This window comes from Talpa occidentalis, unplaced genomic scaffold (assembly GCF_014898055.3).
Source record: "Talpa occidentalis isolate TD23 unplaced genomic scaffold, MPIMG_talOcc4v2.1 talOcc4.6, whole genome shotgun sequence".
Lineage (NCBI taxonomy): Eukaryota > Metazoa > Chordata > Mammalia > Eulipotyphla > Talpidae > Talpa > Talpa occidentalis.
In genome coordinates, this window is record NW_023604972.1 from 74,056,725 (window position 1) to 74,081,618 (window position 24,894).

Genomic DNA, 24,894 nt, shown 5'->3' on the forward strand with positions numbered 1-24,894 from the left:
TCAAGAAATGTTGGCGCACAGGGGGTTCCTCAATGGCTCTCTGCAGATAAAGTGTTTGGGAGGAGTTGTCTTGAGTTGCAGAGGGCCAAGGTTGCCCCTGAACTGTCCAGATACACCTGACATAGGTTATGAAGGACAGGCAGACTAAGGAATGTGGCTGGACTCTGCAACATCTCCCATCGTGGAGAGACTGATAGTGATTGCAGACTCTCCAGAAGAAAGCTTAGAGAATTCAAACTTTCCAGTGTGACTTTGGTCTAGGCAAAAAAAAAAAAAAAAAAAAAAAAAAAACACTTCTCTGTCTCTCCATTCCCTGACACTTCAGCAACAGAAATAATAGCAATCAAAGGGTGTTTCTTAGTAAATTTCATGATGTAGCCTGAAGGATGTTTCCTAAGTGAAGAACAAAATGAGCAACAGCACATAAACATTCAGACATTACAGCAATTTCGTTCATTTGAAGTTTAAAATCACTACATAGTATTGCTGGTTTAGCATAACCTAATGGTGGTAGTCATTATTTTTCTTAAGAATTTGTAAAGATATAATCCAAATACCATAAAAGTCACCCATTAGAGCATACAAATAAATTATAACTTCACAGTTGTGCAAACACCACCAAAATAAAATTTGGAACATTTTCATCACCCCCAAATTAACCCTAGACCATTAGCAGATACTTCCCTTTTGCACCAACTCTTGGGCTTGGCAAAATCCAATCTACTCTCTCTCTCTGTAGATACCCCTCATCGGGTTTTGGAATTAATGGAATCTTGTAAGAAGTTATGTTCTGTGTCTTGATTCTTTGACTTAGCATAAGACTCAAAATCCATCCAGGTCTCAGAATTTCATTCCTTTTTTTTTTTTTTAAGATTTATTTATTTATACAAGCACTGGGTACAGTCAGAAGCGCGGGCGGGTGAGAGAATTCACCAGAGCCAGAGCGGGGAGAAGAGTAGGCAGAAGGACCGAAGGACACTGCTGAGGGGAGCAGCGGGCGGCAGGAGAGGTCTGTGCTCCATGCGGGACCCTCACCAGGTGGCCGGGGAGCAGCCGGGGATCGAACCAGCACTGCAGAGGCCGTGGGCAGCTTCGCATCCCATTGCTCAACAGCTCTGCCCCCGGGGAGGCCCCTTTTTATGCTTTTTCTTGATGCAGCAGATGGCAGACCCTTTCTAGAGCGGATATTCTGGGGGCTTTGCAGTCCCCCCCCCAACAATAGGACTTTTTAAATTCCCAATTTCGACGTCACGCCCCCCCAGAAGACGAAGGAGGTGAGTGACAGATACAGAACCACCCCCGCACGTACTCGTCTCGCCACACTCTGACGACAGCCGCCCGCACGACCCCTGGGGACACCCCGTGTCCAGTGGCGCTGAAGGAGCAGCGCCCCGGGAGAGTCGAGGGAGGACTGAGAAGTCGGAGGAGGCACCTCCAGCTCAGACCCCGGTGCGCAGGGAGGTCGTGCCCGGGACGGGCTGACGCTCCCAGGCGCCAAGACCGTCGCCGCGCGGGGAGGACACGCTGGTCACGGGGGCGCGAGAGGGGGACATCCAGCTGGGGACCCAGGACGGCCCATTCCCCCGCGGAGCGCCCCGCGACAGCGCGAGTACCTGCAGGCGATGGTGCCAGGGCAGCCTCTTACCAGGTGGGTGCAGGTCCCCCCACGCACCGCCGCCCCTGGCTTCTCATCACCCCGTTTCCTCCGCCGGCCTTGCGGGCCGCTGTGGAGAGAATCCCCCGCGAGCGCCTTGAGGACGTTCGTGCCCGATGGAGGAATCCACCCGCCGAGGGCCGCCTCCTGGCACCTCCGGGTCTGGGCCGCCTCCGCACCCTGACTCCACCTTGCCCCGGAACCTCCCCCTGCGAGTTCAGGACTCAGGCCCCGGGAGGCAGGGGCTCCAGCTTCCCCGACAGCGTCCCTGGAGGGCCTGGAGCCACCGGAGCCTGTACAGGGCTCACTGCAGAGGGAAAACATTCCCGGGCTACTAAGCAGTGACCACGGCGAGCGCCAGGGGCCTTTTCACAGACTTCACGTGTCCTTCACACTGTTTCCTCAGCTCATCCCGAAAGGCCACCGAGCAGGGTGTGCAGAGTCACGGCGAGACGGTGCCCTGAGCAGCGTCCACGTCCTCCACCCCAGCTCTCTGCAGGAGGACAGCCCCGATCACTCTCTCCTCAGGTCTGAGAGAGTCCACACTTCACCTCACCTTGGCCGACATGTGTCGGGCACTGCAGCCCAGCCCAGGAAAGTCTCAGGACACGAGCTGGAAACAACGCTTCCTCTCCCCGCCCGAGACTGCTTGATGCTCATCCCTGCTTGTGAGAAGGTGAGCAGCTCCTCCTGGCCTGCTCTCGGGATGTATTTCCTTTCTCTCGGGATGTTCCACATATTCTTGCACACATCCAAGTTTTTACAGATGTGTTTCATGAATCTACACATATTTATTATTAGTATTCTTCAAAATGATATCACAAGTCAGATTAATTTATAACTAATAATTTGACAAGGTAACTCTAGCTCAATTATTTGGCTTTCCAAAATACTCGTTTAACGAATACTTAAGATTTATTTATTTATGCACACAAGAGCTGGGGTACAGGCCGTCGATGCCGGGGTTGAGAGGATTCACCAGAGACAGAGCAGGGAACAGAGCAGGCCGACTGACAAAATACACTGCTGAGGGGCGCAGCAGGCCAGTCGGGAGAGGTCTGAGGCTCATGGCAGTCAGCTCCCTGGCTGGCTGGGGATCCAACTTGTGCACAGTGGCTGGCAGTAGTTTGAGAGCACTGTGTTTAACCCCTGGGCCACCAGGGAGGCCCCTTACCTTTAGTTTGAGGTCAGAAGTATGACTCCTTCATTTCCCACCGCTTTTAATCAGGAAAGCTTTGGTTATTTGGGGTCTTCTGTGTTTCCATATGAACCTCAGTAATCTTTGTTCTATTCCTCTGAAGAATGCCATCGGGATATTTATTGGGGTTGCAGTGAATCTAGAAGGGGTTTTGGGTTGGATGGCCCTTTGGACAATGTTGATTCTTCCACCCCATGAGCTGGGTCTTTCTTTCCATTTCTCTAAGCTTTCTATTATTTTTTTCCACAATGTTTGATAGTTTTCCTTGTAAAAGTCTTTCACCTCCTCTGTTAAATTTATTCCCAGTTATTTTTTTTTCCATGTGCAATTGTAGGTGGGATGGCTTTGTTAATTTCCTCTTCTAGTTCATTATTTGTACTTAGGAAGGCATGTTTTTCATATGCAGAGTTTGGTGGCATTACATACACTCACTCTGTCGTCTAACTCTTATTTCTGAAACCAGGGTGTCCCAAAGGCTTACATACATCCCCAAAATAGACCTGCGTTCTTTCTGCTCATTGCTTAACCCTTTGCACTCCGCTGTCCCCTCTCAGGGGACATAGGAATTCTAGCATATCACTCGGATGTCCCCTCTCAGGGGACATTGCAATTTATTAGTGATTTTGGGAAATTGAGTTATTTCAACGCAACTTTTTGAAACATGCATGTTTCCCTGAAGGTTTATCTTGAAATGGCACAAGAAATTAAATCAAAATATCGTAAAATTGCTAAGATATATACAAGAAATATCAGCGGGTTTTGTGTCGGACAAGAATGTGAGATGCGTGCTCACAACGGTCCGAGCACTTCACAACGCCACTTGAAAAGAGTGATAAGGGGAGTTTGTAGAAGAAAGGTCGGTTTTCAAACAGTGCACACTGTGTAGTGAGATATATAATTACAAATAAACAAGTCTACATCTGGAGGAAAAGATTTTCAAAGCTGAGCTCATTTTGGTTTGAAGCTTCGAGAAGTGCACATAGATCTAAAGAGGAGAAAATCGGAAAAGTGATTCTTTTCTTAGTGAATAAATTGTTTGGTGAAAGCTATTTTGGTAAATATCTTGTCAGTAATAACAATTAGAAACTTTCAACCCATGCATTTATTTATATTTTTTATTAGAACAATGGCAAAGCGTCCAACCATGAATGAGTCTCGTGACACAAGTAGTAGTAAAGATGAGCTCCACTAATCAGCCTGCAATGCATATTGGGGAGTGTGACAAAACTTATCATACTGTACAAAATTATAAACAATAAAATATTGTTTTTTTTTGCAAATATGCATTCCTCAATGTCACCCAATTCATATAAGTCCACTATCATTATAATACGTTATTTGGTTCCAAAATTATACTAAATAATACGAGGGTCTGTAAATGCACGTTTCCGCTGCAAAGTAGCATCGAGTAGCTGGTAGCCAATGTCCAGAATGTTTCGGAGTGCAAAGGGTTAAAAGTCAAACTATTCATTGTCTTCTAGCCTGGCTACATTACCAAGACCAACATGTTCTTCCCGTGCAGTTCTGCTTCTCCAGACAAAGTGAACCTCGCAGCCCAAGACCGGCCATCCACCTCGGTATCTTATGGGTACACTGCCTTTCATCCAGGGGATGAACTTAGGGGTGGGGGCGACCAAGGGAGATGGCACAGACCTGCAAGTAGCACACACCTCTTGTCCCCATATCCGAAGGATAAGCGCCCCACACAAGAATGGACCCACAGCCTCCCTGCTCCGTAAGTCTCAGACCGTGAAGCTGTCCACAGCCACTGTGGCAAGAACTCCATCCCCAGCCAGGGAGCTGACCCACAGGGCGCAGCACCTCTCCTGTCTCCCCGCGGCTCCCCTCAGCAGTGGATTTCAGTGGATCTGCCTGTTCTGCTCCCCACTCGTCTCTGGGGATTGCTCCCCTGCCCTGGTCCACAACCTGTCCCTGGAGATCAAGGCTCCTGTAGTGTCCTCACCGCTGGAGCGTGGACAGTGTCTCTGGGCAGTGCTGATGCTGCGCATCCTGACCCCGGGATGTGGCTGAGCTGGGCAAGGTCCCCATGGATCACAGTGGAGGCCTCTCCTGGGCCACCGCTGACAGCATCACCACCCACCTGGGCCGCCCACCCATCCACAGAGGCCTCACCCGCCACACCCCTGGATGCCCCAACACACCTGCAGGGGGACATGACACGAGTCCCCTGAACCCCTCACCTTCAGAGCCGAGAGTGACCCTTGCTGCAACAGCCCACATGGGTCACGTCACAGCAACAGGCACTTCCAGGGAACGTGGTACTAGCAGAGGAGTGTTGTCTTAGCAAACCCTGCAGGCCTCTTTGGACCAGGTCTGAGGTGAAGGCTGAGGGGCCCAATGCCATCTTTAATGGGCGCTCAAGGACGCCTAGGAGCCTGCAGCATCGTGGAAAGTGGCCTGCGGCCTAGGGGTGAAAACCTCAGCAACCTCCCATGGCGTGTTGAGGAATATGGCCCATGGCCCCAACACTCCAGGTGGAGTTTGATGGGACCAATGTACCTCCCCCTGAATCAGGGAGGATGCTCTCAGGGGACAGACACCCCATCAGTCACCGACCTGGAAACACAGGATGTTCCTGTGATGTTCCTGACTGAGGTGTTCCTGAGATGTTCCTGACTGAGGAAGCTGTGTAGAGGGCACGGACAGGGAGTAGCGGGCGCCCAAATCCCAAATCCATGATCAGAGAAACAATCCCCGATGGACGGGCCCCGAGCCCAGCCCTGCGGAGAGGACGCCGCAGAGCCGACACAGGGCACGACTGCAAATCCACAGACCAAGGCTAGGTGTGGACATGCAGGCGAGTAACGAGGGCAAACTCAGCGGGCCTCGGAGCCTCGGGAGAGGACTCAGGCCAAGCCCCTCAGCAAGAGACACGCCGCAGAGACCCCCACGACCAGCACCCGCTCCCTGACCACCACAGCCGTGGGAGCCCCTGCTTCTCGGCCCCAGCGGCCACCCCTTGGGACCGTTCTGCTCAGGGAGCTTTCTTGTCCTTACTCCTGTGAGTAAATGTCTGGCTCTTCTGGAACTCTGGGCTCCACTTGGAAGTACTTTCGCACCAAAGACAAGAAATGAGGAAGAGCACACCCAAGGCCTCAGACTCCGGGCCTGCTGCAAAAACTCCCCACTAGGCATCACCACGGAGCCAAAGAAACACACCAGAAGGTGCCCGGACCCCTGAGGGGGGGAGTGGGAGCAAGAGTTACATCAAGGACTTCCTCAGCCACCACATTCCACACCGACCACTCACCCCAAGCTATGAACTGACTCAGACAAAGACCACATTCCGGACACGGCCAGCAACGGCGGAAGGGATTATGTTCTGAACAAAGAGTGCAGGAAAAAGACCTGGATTACATCATCACCTCCAGGAGGAATACAGGGGAACGAAGAAAGTGTCAGGGGAAAAAGACAAAACTAGCAGGCAGATGACAGAGCTGAGACGCCAGCAGGGGATGGGGCAGAAGAGGGGCCAGGAGGGGAGGAGGAGCACCAGGGCCTGGGGTGACGGGTCACAGGGGCGGTGCGGACAGGACATTTGCAAGAATTATACAGAAAGGGAGCAATCCAATATTGCACAAAGATGAACAATAATTTAATAAAAAAATTTTAACAGGCAAGAAACCTTTCCTTTAAAAAAATTTCAGGGGCCTCAATTGGCGCAGGGGTGAAGTCTCACCACTATGAAGCTGTTCTCAGTACTGCAGACATGAGTTTGATCCCTGGCCGGGGAGGTGACCCAAGGGCACAGTAGACCTCTCCTGTGTCCCCACTGCCCCCCTCAGCAGTGGATTTCAGTAGATCCACCTGTAGTGCACCCCACTCTCTCGGTGGAGAATCCTCTCACCCCCTCATACCTCCGGCTTGTACCCCAGATCTTGTATGCAGAATTAATCTTCCAACAAAATTCCCTTATTTTGTAGAACTGGGGTGTAGACCAGAGGTTTGGGGGTGTTAGGATTCACCAGATACTGAGTGTGGTGACAAACAGGCAGAACCACTGAAATACCTGGCTAACGGGAGCAGTGGGTGACACAGGAGAGGCCTGCTGCGGCCATATGTGGGGCGGCTCCCTAGCTGGGGCTGAAACCCTGGCCAGAGAAGGCAATAGTGCTGAGACTTAACCCCCAGGCCACCAGGGAGGCCCCAAAAAACCTTCATCATGAAAGGTAGGTAAAGACATCTGCAGACCTCAACCTATAGCCGATAGCACACAGTTCAACGTTTCCTTCTAGAGGAGGACATTTTGGTGGTGAGCAATTCCAGCATCGGGGGGCACCACAGAGACCTAGAGTACTGGACAGAACGTGACGACTAAGTTAGAAAACCCAGAGAGATCACTTACCCACGCAACATGCAGTGTGCCATGTAGACAGACAGCTGCTGTGGACAGGCATAGCATCGCCCAGGAACTTAAGATGATACTAGAGGCAACGGCAACAGGAACAGTAACATCATCACTGCATGAACTTGGGAGAACAGAGTGAACCAGGTAACTCCACACAATTAGGATTGAAACTGTATGTCAGTTCCCATTGCTCTCAGCTGCATGATGTGGTTTGAGCTCCTAAGTTTGAAGATTTTTTAAAAGATTTTTATTTATTCAAGTATACAAGAACCAGGGTACAGGCCAGATGTGTGGGAGGGTGAGAGGATGCAGCAGAGACAGAGCGGGGAACAGTACAGGCAGACTGACCGAAATACAGTGCTGAAATACATGCAGTGGGCCAGAATGGAGAGGTCTGCCACACCATGGGGCTGCTCCTGGCCGGCCAGGAAATCAAACTCCCACCGCAAAGTCCACGGACAGCTTCACAGTGCTGCGCTCAACCACCTGCACCACCAGGGGAGGCCTGCCTGCACACTCTTGACATTCATAGCATTTCCCTCCAGTGTGGAGTTTGTCATGCCTAGTGAGGGCTGACTTCCTGAAAAGTATTCCCACTCTTCACAATCATAGGGATTTTGTCCAGTGACATCTCTGATGTCCAGTGAGAGCTTGCTTACGGGAAAAAGTTTTTCCACACTCTTGACACTCATAAGGCTTCTCTCCACTGTGACTTCTCTGATGTTTACTGAGGAACGATTTCTGGTGGAAAGCCTTCCCACATTCTTGACACTCATAGGATTTCCCTCCATTATGAATTCTCTGATGTGTAATGAGGTGTGACTTACGGGAAAAAGCTTTCCCACAAGCTTCACAATCATAGGGTTTCTCTCCAGCGTGACTTCTCTGATGTCTAATGAGGTTGGACTTACGGCAAAAAGCTTTCCCACACGCTTCACAATCATAGGGTTTCTCTCCAGTGTGAATTCTCTGATGTCTAATGAGGTTGGACTTACGGGAAAAAGTTTTCCCACACCCTTCACAATCATAGGGTTTCTCTCCAGTGTGAATTCTCTGATGTTTACTGAGGGATGATTTCCACTGAAAAGTCTTCCTACACTCTTGACATTCATAAGGCTTCTCTCCAGTGTGACTTCTCTGATGGAGACTGAGGGATGATTTCCATTGGAAAGTCTTACTACACTCTTGACATTCATAAGGCTTCTCTCCACTGTGAATTCTCTGATGCTCCCTGAGGTAATACTTACTGGAAAAAGATTTCCCACACCCTTCACATTCATAGGGTTTCTCTCCAGTGTGAATTCTCTGATGTCTAATAAGGTGTGCCTTACTAGAAAAAGCTTTCCCACACCCTTCACAATCACAGCGTTTCTCACCAGTGTGACCGCTCTGATGTTCAGTGAGGGATGATTTCCAGTCAAAAGTCTTCCTGTACCCTTGACATTCATAAGGCATCATTCCAGTGTGACTTCTCTGATGGTGAGGGAGGGATGATTTCCAGTGGAAAGTCTTCCTACACTCTTGACATTTGTAAGGCTTCTCTCCAGTGTGAATTTTCTGATGCTCAGTAAGGTGAGACTTCCTGGAAAAAGCTTTCCCACACCCTTCACATTCATAGCATTTCTCTCCAGTGTGAGTCCTCTCATGTAGAACAAGAACTGACTTACCGGAGAACACTTTCCTGCACGCCTGACATTCATAGGATTTCTCCCTTGTATGAGTTTTCTGATGGACACTAAAAGCAAGTTTCCGCCTGAAAGTTTTCTTACACACCTGACATGGGTAGCACTTCACTCCCGTTTGAGACTGTGGATGTAAAGTGAGGGCAGTCTTCCATGAGTAAGTTTTCACATAATCGTTAGAGCCAAACAACTTCACTGCAGTGAGATTTCTCTGGTATCCCCTCTGTAAGGAAATCTCAGCGGTGTCCCCACACTCATCAGGTTGATCGTCTGTTTGTGTTTTCTGATGATCAGTCAGAACAGAGGTTTTAGAGGCCGCTTCACCATATCTCTTATATCCCAAATTATTCTTCCCTAACTGGGTACTCTCACGCAGATAGGTGTGAAATGTGTTTCTGAGACTGACCCCACTTTCATAACATTTCTGCTGCTCATGTTCAACATACCTAGGAGGATTCAAATGCACTGGAGTCATCTCCGCAGCTCTCCCCTTTTCATAACAACTGCAGCGAGTCTGTCCTCCTTGGGTACTGTCTCGGACAACGAAAGGTACCTTATCATGGGTGTCCCTGCACTCATTGCATTTACGGACAATCCCTTCCAGAAGGTCTCCTCTAGGTGTAAATACTGTTTCTTCACTCATGATTTTTCCTTGTTCACGAAATTCAAAAGGCTGTTGAAAGTTCTGAATCACCTGGTGACTAAGGTGCTCAGGATACTTGATAGGTTCCCTCATTCTACTAGCGACCTCCTCATTCTCTCCAGCATGTTCTTCATGAGGCTCACCAGGGATCATCATGGTCCTATGTATAGTAAAGTTCTCAGACATCATTGCTGAATTGTTTTCATTTTTGATACTATGGTTCAAACAATGAATTGAGTGCAAATTGATTTTTTCCATTAAGTCAGTTCTCTCGTTGGATGGTATTTTGCTGCTGGTGGTAAGAACTTGCCACAAATGTCTGCCCTGATTTGCAGGGCTGTCCTGAGTCAGGTGATCCACAGTATGGACATCTAAAGTGAGATAAAAATGACCATGTCTCTAAAAAGTAAGCATTCTGAGTGAATACTACTAAGCGGCACGGAAGTTCCTATATTACAACATAATTTACAGGTATTGATTTTCTGATTCATGCTTTTTGCCTGTAGTAAATTATGGGGAGAATAGATTTTTTGGTATTTTTTACTTTAGCATAGGAGATCTGGGGTGTAGGCCAGAGGTGCAGGCGTGGGGGTGCTGTATGGGAGCGTGCTGTAGGGGAGTATGTTGACCAGAACAGGCGGACTGACTGAAATACACTGTTGAGGGGAGCAGCGGGTGAGACAGGAGAGATTTGCTATGCCAAAGTCAGTGAACTCCTTCACTGTGGATCAAACTCAGGCCATAATAGTGAGAGCTAAGAGACTTAATCCCTAGGCCTCCAGGGAGGCCCCAGTTAACAGATTTTCTAATGCCAAACCAGGATAACAAAGCAGTAAATCTAATTTCACAATGGTTTTATAAAATCATAAATATTTGGTAAATATAGTCTTTTAAATAGAGTTGTCGATTTCAACCAAAAGCATTTCACCCAACATAGATCCTACACACTTTCTTTCTTAGACTGACCCTGTGCAGCTCTTGAGGGTACTTTCTGAATAACCAAGCCCTGCAGAGGCCATGGCTTTCCCAGAAACCTGTGGACTGAGAGACCCAGTCATTGCCCAGGCACTTTAAGCAATAGGCCTGCTGAGACACAAGGACTCTGCTTCTCCATTTCCTTAGTTTTTCTTTCAACCCTGCCCCGGGCCTCGGTCACCTGCAGAAGTTCTCAGAGGCATGTGTTTCCCTCCACGGAAGAGTCCAGTCAGTTCATATTTAAATATCATATCACATAAGGCTCAGAATCCTAATACATGCAGCAAACTCCACCTCATCATTGTGTCCCACGTTCCTGCTAAGCGATAGGAAAAAAGTTCTGCATCCATCCTGTGTTATCAGCGTTAAAGTCTTTTCTCACATCCTTCTGAGAGCAACACCCTGGTGGTCTCAACGCACTCCCTGGAACCTATATTTCTGCTTTGTTCATAGCAGCTCCAGTTTTTATGCCGTGTGTGACTCTCAGCTACATCACACTGTCGTCGATTCCTTTACTTTCCTCCCAATGATTCCCACGAGAAGGTGGGATTGCACAGGTCACACTGCTCCCCAATGTATGAGCCCCCAACCTGAAACTCTTGGTGCCATGGCTTTAGAAACCACCACCTCAGGTTCCCCCTCCCATGTCACAGAACATCCCTTCCAACGCTGAACAATTCTGGGTCCTCCTCAGCCTCACAATTACTATGAGGGCGGTCACAAGGCTTGCCCCTGAAACACTACTCATGTTCTAAATAACTCTCCAGTCAATGATTCTCTATCCCTTTTGAGTTAGTCACCTGCTCTGTGATATCTCCAATAGCAATACATAGCCACTATCCCAGACTGCAGAGGGAACTATAGATATGACATGTCAGTGCAACCCATTCACCTCACCTGAGCTCTGAAAGAAAAGAATTATCTCTATAATGATGCGTATGGAACACACACAAAAACAACATCCTCCACTCATGCTGGTCAAACATCCTCTGTGGCTTTACCTCTCTATTAATGAATGCATTTATTACATATTCTTTCCTCACAGAGCATATAACTTCAGAATGTAAAGATCATTTCTGTGAGTACTGTTGCTCTCCCCTCAGAAAATTTACCACTGGCTAAACTTCCCATAAACATATGGAAAAAATAAAAAAAATCCCTCAACAAGTACCTAAAGAAAACAGTCTATGAGAATACACTAAGAGAGAGAACAGAGAAATGTGATCACTGCAGAATAATCCCCACAGTATCAGGGACTGCATACTGGTTTATGAACATAGACAACCATCATTAAAAGAGCAGGACAAAATTCACAAGATATTAGTATTTGGAAACTGAATAAAGAATAAAGAATCAGTTTGATATATGCAGACACACTCTCCAAGGTTGGACACTGGAAAAGCACCTCAGTGTGGCCAATATCACTGGCCACACTCCCAGCCTCCTCTCAGCCTCCCGGCCTGGCAAGCACTGACTGACCTGAGAGGTCCTGGTTTGGGGGATCATCCACAGTCCACGGCTGTAATCCCTGCTGCGACCTGATGCTCTCCTCAGGATCAGTAACACAGCGCCCTGTGATGAGAAACAGTGTTGGTCTTCGATCAAGTTCAACTTCAGTCTTTGAAAACTAACAAATGCAGTGTGAAGAACTGTTCAAAAGAGGCCAATCTGAATCTTTCCAAACACAAACCAAAACACCCAAAATGTACACTGCCTGCCATGTTCAACCTCACCAACACTCAGTTTCATAAGTAAGTGCACACTTATCGGTGCAGAAGACAGCATTGTACTAGTGTTACACTGGAGCTTCCTCACCTAGGGACAGTAGGTGATTGCAGGTCTCCATCATCACATCCCGGTACAGGGTCCTCTGAGCTTCACTCAGGTACCGCCACTCCTGCCACGTGAAGTTCACAGCCACATCTTCAAATGACACCGTCTCTTCTGAGGGAACATTTCTCATCTCAGTGCCGGCAGCCTGGGTCAGATAGAGCAAGTGCAAACACATCTTATTTTGTGGGTCTTCGGTCCTGTATAGAATTCGCAGATGAAAGAGCCTCGTCTCTACATTCACTCCTTTGGTCCTACAAGTAGACCTATAGCTTACCTTATATATTTGGAAGTGTCTATGATTCTAAGAATAAAAGGATGAATAAAATTGGCTCCTTGAGGAGCTGATAGCCTGGCTGGCAGGTGTAACAGACAAACACAACCAGAATCATGTGCTAAAGGAGCTTCATAACACATGAAAATCGTGTGCAACTTTGTGACAATATTTTACTCCTGTGACCTCAAAGCCTGGTATCTCCAACTCACAGTAAACAAAAACTGAACCCGAAACCAGAATGTTCAAGCAATGAGGTGGGAAAAAGCACAGGTAAGAGATGTTCAACTATAAGCAAGTATAAACCAGAGATGCACTATGGGGGGGGGTGTGGAGGGATTAGGGTCAAAATAAGGGGGGTGGGATGTATGGGGACTATAACCAAGATGAAAATGCATAACTTGTGCAGAAATAAAAAAATGATGTAAAATATATATAAAATAAAATTTTAAGAAAAGATGTTCAGCTGACAGAGTCAGAAGATGATAGAACAGTTCATCAGTTCTAAAATGGAAGGACAAAGGGGAGGAGAACATGGTACGAGGAATGTTTTCCTAATATGCTGTCCGCATGACGGGCTGGTAGACACTGGAATTCCACACGCAACTGGACATGTGTCTGATAGATCAGGAAGTCTAATTTGAAAAGAGAAATTTGGGAATCAGGGCCTCCCTGGTGGCACAAGAGTTTAAGTCTCAGCACTATGAAGCTATCGGCAGCTGCTGCAGCACGAATTCGATCCCCAACCAGGGAGCTATCCACAAGGTGCAGCAGATATCTCCTGTCTCCCCACTGCTACCCTCAGCAGTGTATTTCACTCAGTCTGCCTGTTCTGTTCCCCGCCCTGTCTCTGGTGAATCCTCTCATCCCCTGCACCTATGGCCTACACCTGAGTGTTTATATGCATACATAAAATAAATATTAAAGAAAAGAAAGAATTTGGGAATCTCCAGGATATTACTGATAGTTTTCATCACCGTAGGGGAGAACACGGTGACCAGAACAAAAGTTATCGAAAGAAGAGGAAAAACAACTAGAAGAGACAAATATTTCTTTTGGAGAAAGAAAAAAAAATAGATCATAGCAATGAAAGAGTTTTGGAAAATAAGATACACGGTATAAGAAAACAAACATCTTAAGAAATCCATAAATGTATTCAATCATTTCCTTTCCTGTGTAGTAAATCCTGTGCACCTCCACATACATATAGAATAGGAACCCATTAAAATAAATTTCCATTTGTATTAGCTAAAAATGGCTTCAGAGGATTTTTCCTCAACACAAAACAAGTCCTTGACACAGCCACAGGTGAAATCAACATTCACAATGAGAGGAGAACTAACAAAAATGCTCAGTGTCCCCTATTCACAATGGGTTTGGGTGACGTTACGTAACAACAACAACAAAAAGACAACATACATAAAAACGGTCATAACTAGTTATAATTCATTCTTGGAAAACTAATGAAAGCCACAGTAAAGCGACTCTGGAAAGGAAAACCCAGTGAGCAGACTATAACACACACCCATGTTCACACACACAGGAGCTCCTGTACGCTGCCAGTGAAATGACAAAACAGTAAGCAATGCATGTAGCGGAACCAAGGGCAGAGACTCGCTGGAATAAAGAAACCCGGAGGGTTAAACAATGAATTAAACAAATGCAAAGACACAACAGCATCCAGGACACGATGAGCCTGCTGCACTGACAGCAACTCTCGCAAGGTAACCCGGCACATCCCAGTTCTAGGAAAACAAAAATGCATTTATTTACAGGCTCATTGATTAAAACACTAATACGAGAAATAAAACAGCAGAGAGAAGGTGGATGGCTCATTTCCGCACACAGAAACTCACGGGACCTCCCAGCAGGAGTGGGCTCAGGATGCCATAAAAGGATCATATGACGAAATGGGACAATACAATCCCCTCACGTTTTCGACCCTGTTCAAAATGGAAATGTGCCGCCATGAGTAAAGGACTGGAATACACAGTTCTGCAAATCACATACCAAGCGGGTCCTAACACATGAACATTCTCAATACGAGCAGGCACGAAGTAAAAATGAATGAGAAGTACAAGAGATGAGATTTTACGTCCGCTGAGATCGCAATGATTTAAAAAGAAAGAAAAGAACTGGCAAAAATTGGGACCGGGCTCCCTTGCACACTGTTGGGGCAAACATAAATGATGCAGCCAGGAGGGAAGACAGGAAGGTGATTCTTGGGAAAAGGGAACTCAGAATGACAGGAGGACCCACACCCACCCCGGGGTGTTCACCAATAGCAGGGACAACAGGAACGGGCAGAGACGTTTGCTCACCTACTGTCACTGCACCACCAGTCATTACAGCCCAAAGCAAAATAAACCCAAGCGCCAGGTGATGGATTAATGGATAAATATGACTGGTAAATACACATAAGAGATTATTAATGAGCCTCACAATGGAACTAAACAATGACACACACTACAATATGAATGCACTCCTGTATGATACCTATGAAATGACAAAACAGTTAACAATGCAATAAAATAAGAGATTCACCAAGAACACAAGGTGTAATAAGACTCCATTCATACAGGTCTGAGTCGTCAAACTCTTGAAAACAGAAAGTAAATGGTGGATACAGGGGCTGAGGGACTGAGCAGTTGGGAGCGAGAGTTTAATGAGTACAGTATTTCATTACTGGGAAATGAAAAAATCTGGAAGGTGGTGATGGCTGTATAACACTGTCAGATACTAAAAGCCAAAGAACACCACATGCAATAACAGCGAAAGGAGACTTTTTATTTTACATTTAAATAAAGGGTCAGGGTCTTTCCCGATGGCTCAAAGGTAAAGACACTACCTATGGAGCTGTCCCGCAGCCACAGCAGCACGAGTTCAATCCCCAGCCAGAGAGCTACCCACATGGTGTGGCAGACCTCTCCTGACTCTCCCACTGCTCCCCTCAGCAGTGTATTTCAATAGATTTGCCTGTTCTGCTCCCCACTCTGTCTCTGGAGAATCCTCCCCCCCCACACCTCTGGCCCATACCCCAGTTTCTATATGCATAAATAAGTTCATCTTTTAAATTATGAATGAATGAATGAATGAATGAATGGAGGGCCACGTTTACTAGGAAAAGGAGAAAAGGAAGCAACAGTCATGCTGGGCAGAAGAGCAGCCACTGCTGCTCCCCACAGTGCAAAGGTTTATAAAATGAAACACTTGCATGGTCACAGGTGACAGAAGAGCTGGCAAAATTAGGTTGCAAAATATATTCATTCTATCAATATTCTATAAACATCTATCAAAATTAAAAAAAATCTACCTTAACCGTAACTTCAGCAAGAATCATACGTATGGCAAATGCAAACACACCTACTATACTCCAGACTCGATGACAGAAACCTGAAGCTCTTTATTAAAAAGTACATTGAGCATCACTGACATAAACTCCCAACAACCAAAGGTCAAATGATGAACATCTGTGCTACCTGGTTTTACTCAGCGAGTGTCTGTGTCATGACCCTTGTTCCAACACGTCCCACTGACTCCTGAGTACTTTCTCCCACTGAACTCTGAGGTGTCACCACACCCTGGCCAGTCGGAGGCAGAAATGGGAGCAACCTCATCACTGAGAAAATGCACCCATCAGGTTTGGCCAAGAATGAGAACTGTAATGTGAAAGAAAGTGAACACACACACACACACACACACACACACACGCACGCACGGCGGTGCTGTTGTTAGCAACCATTAAGATATCAGGTAATATTGAAGAGTAACTTGCATTGGGTGAGACTAAACTCTGAAACAGAGAAATGCCTTTCTGGTGGCGGGAGACCTGGGCTGAGAAGGATCTAATCCCACACGGGAGGGCACAACACAGGACGAGGTTTGCATGTGGCATGAGCGGCAGGTGCCACTGGGACGGCTACAGGCGCAGTCAGGTGGGAGCCGAGCCTGTGGTACTAGGCCTGGGCAGGAGGCCCACGCTCAAGTGTAACTGGCAGAAATGGCAAAACACAGTTGACTGACTCACTCAGGAGAAGTGCAGACTGAAGACGGGAGACCAGATCGGAACACAGGGACTAGCTACATTCAGGAGCACAAGATACTCAAGCATTCAGGGACACAGAAAAGAAATCATCAGAGAGACCATGACAGAAGCAAGCACAAAGAAATTTGCATCTTCCAAAACACTGAAGACGGAGGAAAACTCACCAACACATACAACGAGGTCAACATTGCCCTGATCCCCCCCAAAAAAAGAGAGCATAAAAGGGAAAAATAGACGAACACCACCAAAGAACAGAGAAACGAAAATCCTCAACAAATTCCAACCGACTTAACACAGCAACATGGAGTCTCCCTGGTGAAGAAAGGGGTTAAGGCAAAGCACTATGAAGCTATCCACAGCCCCTGCAGCATGAGTTCGATCCCCAGTCAGGGAACTCACCCACATGGCACACCTGACCTCTCCTGTCTCCTTGCTGTTCCCCTTAGTAGTGTATTTCACCAGATCTGCCTGTTTTGTTCCCCACTCTGTCTCTGGTCAATCCTCTCACCCACCACATGTCTGGCCTGTACCCCAGCTCTTATATGGATATATAAATCAATCTATAAAATTCCAAATGGCTTAAATATTTGGTGATATACTTGACAGAAAATATAGGGACACACTAAGGACAGTTACCCCAAAGTGCACTAGGGAACACAACACCAACACGACAGAAAAAGAATCTGCATGCCACACATGTGACAAGGGGTTCATTCCAAAATTTATAACATCCCCAAACAATGAGATAAACCAACTGATGACTCAATTAAAAATGGACAAGGGGGCCTCCCTGGTGACACAAGGGTTTGGGACGCAGCCTGTGAAGCTCTCCACAGCCTCTGCAGCGCGAGTTCGATCCCTGGCTGGCAGGGAGCAACCCGCATGGCGCAGCAGACCTCTCCTGACTCCCCACTGCTCCCCTCAGCAGTGTGTTTCAGTAAGTCTGCCTGTTCTGCTCCCCACTCTGTCTCTGGCGAATCCTCTCACCCTCTGCACCTCTCGCCTGTACCCCAGTTCTTGTATGCATAAATGAATAAATCTTAATTAAAAAATGGACAAAGGAACTACATACACTCTTCTCTAGAAAGGAAATTCTGACATCCTACAGACAATAGGAATGTTCACCTTAACTTATTTTAAGAGAAATGTAAATTAAAAGCACACTTAGATGCCACCTCACCCCTTGAGAAGGCCCAAATGAAAACAAATGGATTTATACAAAACGGGGGGTGAGGGGTGAGAATTTTATGGGGACTATAACGAAGATGTAAATGATTACACTGTGCAAAAATGAAAATGATGTAAAAATATGTAAAATAGTTTTTAAAAAAGTGAAACACTAAAAAAAAATACGGAATGAACAACGCTGGAGAGGGCACAGAGAAAAGGGAGCTCTCACCCACGGCTGGTGGCCATGCCAGTTGGAAAGACCCTGTGGATGAGGGTGCAGAGGTTTCTTAGGAAACAAAAACGGAAAATCCATATCATCTGCAATACTTCTACACATTATCCTCACGGGAAAACTCAAACACAAAAAGATTTATCCCATCCGTGAGCAGAGCAGCTGTGTTTCCAACTGCCCAGTCATGGCCCAATCTACATCCCTTTGGCAGAGGCAGGGCAGGAAGGGTGGAGCACACGCAGGGGAGCAATGCAGGGCTGTGAGGAAGGAGCAAAGGGCCACACTGAGGATAAAATGGGTGGGCAAGGAGGTGATTTTTTTTAAAGATTTATTTATTTATGCATACAGGAGCTGGGGCACAGGCCAGAGGTGCAGGGGAGGAAGGTGAGAGAATTCACCAGAGACAGAGCAGGGAACAGAACAGGCAGACAGACCGAAAAACACTGCCGGGGGACGCAGCAGGCCAGTCAGGTCTGCTGCGCCATGTGGGTAGCTCCCTGGCTGGCCGGGGGATGGAATTTGTGCTGCAGAGACTACAGACAGCCCCATCGGTTGCATCTCAACCCCTTGTGCCACCAGGGAGGCCCCGGGAGGTGCTATTCTTGAGTGAGATAAGCCAAAAAGTAAAGACACATATGAGATGGCTTCACTCATCTGTGGAAAATAAATACCCAAAAAACATTTACAGCCAAAATACTTGAATAAAACTTGAACAGGGTCATTTGAAGGTAAAGATGACCACCAGAGGGAACAGGGGAATGGGTGAAGAAGTTAGGGAGGGAGGCAGACGGGGGACGGGCCAGAGTGGTTTGGTAGAGGGGAAACTAGGGGTAGGACAAAATCCATTAGGATTGTAGGAAAAAAAAACTGGCAACTATTTCAGCAGAAGGCTTTTAGTGCTACACATGCCAATGACAGATCGAGGAGGGAAAATAAGTAAAAGAATAAGAAAAAAGTATAAGAAGCTTTAAAACAATTAAAAAAAATGAAATTTCCCAAAGGTCACACATGGTGTTCTCAAACATGGCAGGAACTTTTGGAGAGTGTAACTGGACTGGAGAGCAACTTAGGGTGTAGTGAGTGTGACTAGAAATGCATTCAGACCACACCAAGGAGAAATGCGCAGGAGCAGTGGAAACAACGGCCAGAAAAAAGGACTCTGAAGAGTCTACTGGTCACCTTCGGGTTGCAGGCCACCTGAGAGAAAGGCAGGGGCAGGCATTAAGGATCCCCCATTGGACTCAACGGCACACATGCCAAGACTGATGCCTGCATGAAAGTCTCCGAGAGTTGTGCAGGACACAGTATATGATTTTAGCTACTGCACAGAAACCTTAAAAATTCAGTTGGGGACTCCTGGGGGGCGCAAGGGGTTGAGCGTTGGGGTGTGAAGCTGCCCGCAGTCTCTGCAGCGCCAGTTCGATTGCCAGTGAGGGTCCCACATGGCGCGAAGACCTCTCCTGCCGCCCGCTGCTCCCCTCAGCAGTGTACCTCGGTCCTTCTGCCTGCTCTGCTCCCCGCTCTGGCTCTGGTGAATGCTCTCACCCTCCCGCGCTTCTGACTGTACCCAGTGCATGTATAAATAAATAAACAAATCTTGGAAAAAAAAATCAGTTGTCCTTTTTAAAAGACATGTGGCTCCTTCACCCCCATTCTGCACTCAGGTCCTCAGGCCCCATCCTCCCCCTCCTCCCTCACCCCGCACCGGACCAGCGCAGACCTGGGAAGTGTTTCTGTCCAGCGGGGTGAAGAGCCACAGTCCACACCTTCAGCGTCATCAACTGCGACCCAGGCACAGACTCTGACTCAGCGCTGCGTGAGCACCAGGGCAGAGCCCCATCTTCACACATGCTGGACATGCGAAGGGCCTGGATCTGCGCCACACCTTTCTCTGGTGAGGAATGTGTCCCTGGAGAAAACTATGTTTCTAATTTCCATGTCCGTTGACGAACTCGCATAAAGTCAATGCACCACGAGCTGAAGCAAATACGTCACTCACCAGAGATTGACCCATTGTCGCTGCTCTCACGGACGCACCAAGGCTCTGATGGCGGGGCTGGGAGAGGCGCTGGGGTCCAGCCAGAGGACGGAGGCAGCTGCACGGGGTCCTGGAGTCTCCTGTCCAGAGCCCCCACACGCTGCCTGGAGACACCAGAGAGTCCCTGCGGGTGACGGCCGTGTGACACTTCTAGCAGGGGCAGGAGAGGCCCCGCGAGTCCATGAGTGGCAGAACCTGGGTTGATGGTTCACCGTAAGTTAGTAAAAGGTGACACTTCCCACTGCCTGCTCAACAGTCACGCCAAGAACAACCGTCTCAAAGCTGATGAGTCACTTCAGAGTGTGGCCACGATTTCCAACGAGACGACGCCCCGAACGCACTGTTCTGCCAGGACACCCGGCAGTGGCTCCGCGCCGCCTCCCGCCCTCCTCTCCGTGGACACCCGGACAGTGACTTGGTTCCCCCCCTCCCCCTGGGGTGCGCACATCCAGGCAGGAGGCCAGAATGCAGCGGCCAGCAGGACGCCGCCTGGGGGCAGGAACGCAAAGCGCGCCCGGAAATTCAGACAACAAGCCTCTAACGCCCCAGGAACTCCCCCCAACTCCCCCCTCCCGCCGCCCCCTCCAGCCCTGCAAACCCAGTTTCCAGCCAACCTCCCCGCCCCCACAGGGGCCGCCTCCCCCGGCAACCGCGCCGCCCCCACCCTGGGTCCCCTGCCACGTCACCCGCCCCCACTGGGTCCGCGAATCCCGCCCCGGGCGCAATACCCCCCCCAGAAACGCCGCCGGGTCTCCCCTCCCTCACCGCCTGCCTTCTGGGGGCCCGGAGGAGTCAGCGCGCATGTGCACAGGCGGACCCGCGCTTCCCCAGGCCCCCACCTCGGGGACCCCGTGCCCCGCCCCGGGAAGACCCCGGCAGCGTCCGGGGTCAGGGCCGGGCCGCGCCGGGGACACCCCGGAAAGGCCGGGACGTTCTCCCCAACGGCCCTGCCCCGCCCCCACGCGCGCTCCGGGGGAATCGGCTCCAAAGCGCCCGACTCCACGCGGCCGGGCCCCCGCTCGCCCGCGCCCCCGCTACCCAACCCCCCGGCGCCTCCGCTCCCCCGATCCCGGCCTCCCGGGACAAACCCGCGCTCACCTCGGGGCGCCCCAGCGCTCGCGGACGCGCCAGAACGTTCGGGCGGACGGGGGCGGGGCCGCGCCTGCGCAGATCGCGGAAGCCCCGCCCAGAAACCTCCGCGGGAACCACAGGGGCTGGAGACTACATTTCCCACAACCCCTTGCGCAGCCCGTCGGGCCGTCGTCGGGGTGGGGCTGCGGCCTGGCAGTGGGAGGAGTGGAGGTTGAGGAGAACCGGCAGGTGGGCGAGGCTCATGAAAACTGCGGGGCCCTTAATGGGTTCAGGGCTCTGAGGGAAGAGAGGTCAACGGGGCCGCCCTGGGGCTGAAGGGGTTGAGCACCGCGCTGACTGACAAGCTATCTGCCCCCTCCACAGCAGGGGGCTACCCACAGGGCATGGCCGACCTCTCCCTTCTTGCCCACTGCTCCCCTCAGTAGTGTATTTCAGTCAGCCGGCCTGTTCTATGCCCCACTCTGTCTCTGGCGAATCCTCTCTCTCTCTCTCTCTCTCTCTCTCTCTCTCACACACACACACACACACACACCCCTTTGGCCTACACCCCAGTGCTGCACCTCCCCCTGCAGTGACCTTTAGGGCTAATGGCTTTTGCCAAGGTCCCTAGGTCCTGCTGGGCAAGGAAGGAACCAGGGTGCAGGGGAGTACAGCAAAGTTCCCTGAAGACATAGATATGACAGACGCTTATCAAAAGATAATGACCACCAGGAACCACTACAAGAATGCTACTACAAAAAACCTTATCTTGTCTTTATAGAACTACAAACTTCATTCCCTTATTGTCTTTCTAAACTTCCTTCTTTCTTCTATAAAGGTCATTGGTTGTTAATTAAAAAATCATATGAAATCCTTAACACAAGGCTGACTCAAATAAAACATTACTAAACCCTGTGTAATAATAATAATTAAAATATAGTTTAGGTGAAAAAATAGTTAGTAAAACAAAAAATGTGATCATATAGTTTAAAAACAAAACTAATGGTCTATCTGCTTAAAAATGCAGCTAGGTCCAGATGTAAATCACTGCCCTGTCAATGATAAGCTAAACCCATGAGCAAGCTGATTTTGTTGATATTCATTGTTCCTATGCTTTAAGAAATCATATATATACTGGTCACAAACTCAAAGAAAAGTACACTCAGATTTACACTCTCTCTTGAAGTGTGTCTGTTTGTCATTTCTTTAGCCAAATCCCTGACCGCCCTGCACAGTCTCTCAACCCTGAGACGGCCTCATCGTCTACTGCTGTGCTGGTCCACGGCACCCCAGCTCTTGTATGAATAAATTTTAAAAATAAGACATTCAGATACCAAGACACATTTCATCAAAATCAACATTCAGGTATTTAAGAAGCATCTTGACCTTCTGATATCTGGATCACAGAGTCGCTGTTCAGCATAAAGATGCTTTGCTTAGCTAATGTGAATGGACAAGAATTCTACGCTGTTGTGAAAAGCTCACCTGCTCTTTCATCACATGCTTGTGAAGATTTATTTTGGCAACAACGTCCAATAATTTTCATGGCTCCATTACTACCATGAAGAAACATGAGGATATTAATAAACTGTTAGTGTATTCCCTGAAGGAGAAAATGATGAAATGAGTTGAACTTCAGCACGTTTCCTTGACTAATTTTTATGCCCACAATGAAGTCCACGACTCCTCTGGGTGATTTAGATCAATCTTTTCAGTCAGACACAAACAGCATATCCATTTAGATTTTCTTCATCCATGATACATGACACCATTGTAAATGTACCCAAGCAATTAAGATGTAAAGAAACTCATCACGAAAGTCAAATACATGACTCCATCTACATACCAGGAGAAAGCCATAGAGTGAAGTGATTTAGGGCTGAATTATATTCATCAGGTCTCTTCACAATATCTCAAGTATGGTTGATAAAAAAAGGACAAAGAAAATAACTATACAGGGCCCCAAACCATTGTCTTGAACTCTTATTTATTTTTTAAAGATTGATTTTATTTATTTATGCATACAAGAACAGAGGGGTAGGCCAGAAGTGTACGGGGTGAGAGGATTCCCCAAAGACAGAGTGCAGAGCAGAACAAGCAGATTGACTGAAACACACTGCTGAGGGGAGCAGCAGATAAGTCAGGAGAGGTCTGCTGTTTCATGTGGTCAGCTCCCTGGCCAGGGACCAAACGATAGCTTCATAGTGCTGTGACTTAACCCTCTGCACCACCAGGAAGGCCCTCAGACTTTTCAGTTATGCTAATATTTAGTGTTTTAATGTTGGCTTATGCTCCATAAAAATTTTCTGACTTAAGGAATGTAAAGTGTTTCTCACTTCCTGCTGTATTGCAATATCTTAATATGAATCTAAATTTCATTATAAATTACTTAATCATATTTTCACTTCTTTCAAGTTTCCAGTATGAAAACCTGGTGGCTTCAAAATTCATATTTGGACAAACCACTCATCACTTTCCATTTACAGTTTCTCTTGGTTTGCACTCTCTGATGTTTAGGATGATCTGACTTCTGGTTAATCACTTTGACACTTCTGGTTAAACTTCTGGACTTCTGGTTAAAGACACCAAAGTTGGGACCTCACTGGTGGCACAAGGGGTTAAGACACAAGCTATGTAGCTATACGCAGCCACTGCAGTACGAGTTGGATTCCAGGTCAGGGAGCTACCCACATGGTGCAGCAGACCCCTCCTGTCTCGCCTGCTGCTCCCCTCAGCAGTGTATTTCATTCAATCAGCCTGTTCTGTTCCCCACCTTGCCTCTGATGAATCCTATCACACACACCCACCTCTGGCTGATACCCCAGTTCTTGTATGCATAATAAAATAAATCTTGAAAAAAAGAGACTAAAGTAAAAAAATTGACTTCACAATTTTAACATTTCTCTCTGATGTGAATTCTCTAATGTAGAGTAACACTTGACTTGCGGTGAAAGGCTTTGCCACATTCTTCACATTTGTAAAGTTTCTCCCCAGTATGTATTCTGTGATGTTGACTTAAATGTGATGGATTGTAGAAGGCTTTGCCTACATTCTTCACATCTGGAAGGTTTCTCCCCTGTATGAATTCTATGTTGTCGAGTAAGACATGACTTATTGTTAAAGGCTTTGCCACATCCTTCACAATTGTAAGGTTTCCCCTCAGTATGAATTCTGTGATGCTAAGATAGTTAAAGGCTGACAGTTGGTTAAAGGCTTTACCACACTCCTCACATCTGTAAGGTTTCTCCCCTGTATGAACTCTCCGATGTCGGGAAAGGTGACACAGCACAGGAAGGTGTTACCACAATCAGGACATGTGTAGGCTTTTCTCCAGCATGAATCCTTAGATGGTTATTCAGCTGTGGATGCCAATACAAGGCTTTACCATGCTCTTCACACTTGTGAGGTTTCTCTCTGTGATGTTCAGTAAGTCTTGGGCACCATTTGGTAGCTTTGCCATATCCTTTACAATTGTAGAGTTTCTCATGAAGTCCATGATGCTGGAAAAGTATTGAGGACTCCTCAATAAGATCCTGTGTAGATTTTTCATCTTCCTTTATAATTCTCTGATGTTGAGAATGACATGACTGAAAGTTTAAATCTATCCCACATTGACAGTGTTTTGAATAATCATTTGCATTATGGACTAGGGGACTTCCCATATGTTCCAACATTCTTCTCAGAGATTGTGTCTTGTTAAAAATGTCACATGG

The 24,894-nt window shown here is 47.8% G+C and overlaps 1 protein-coding gene across 1 annotated transcript; it reads right to left on the reverse strand.

Annotated features, from left to right (window-relative positions):
- Positions 1 to 2,230: 2,230 nt before the first annotated feature.
- On the reverse strand, positions 2,231 to 21,257 carry LOC129144695 (zinc finger protein 260-like). The gene is made up of 5 exons (XM_054687987.1): positions 21,209 to 21,257; positions 20,072 to 20,234; positions 12,337 to 12,499; positions 12,001 to 12,093; positions 2,231 to 9,917 (listed from the first exon to the last, which is right to left on the reverse strand). Exons 2-5 carry the CDS (start codon positions 20,084 to 20,086, stop codon positions 7,828 to 7,830), a joined length of 2,361 nt encoding a protein of 786 aa, XP_054543962.1. The 5' UTR covers positions 20,087 to 20,234; positions 21,209 to 21,257; the 3' UTR covers positions 2,231 to 7,827.
- Positions 21,258 to 24,894: the final 3,637 nt, after the last annotated feature.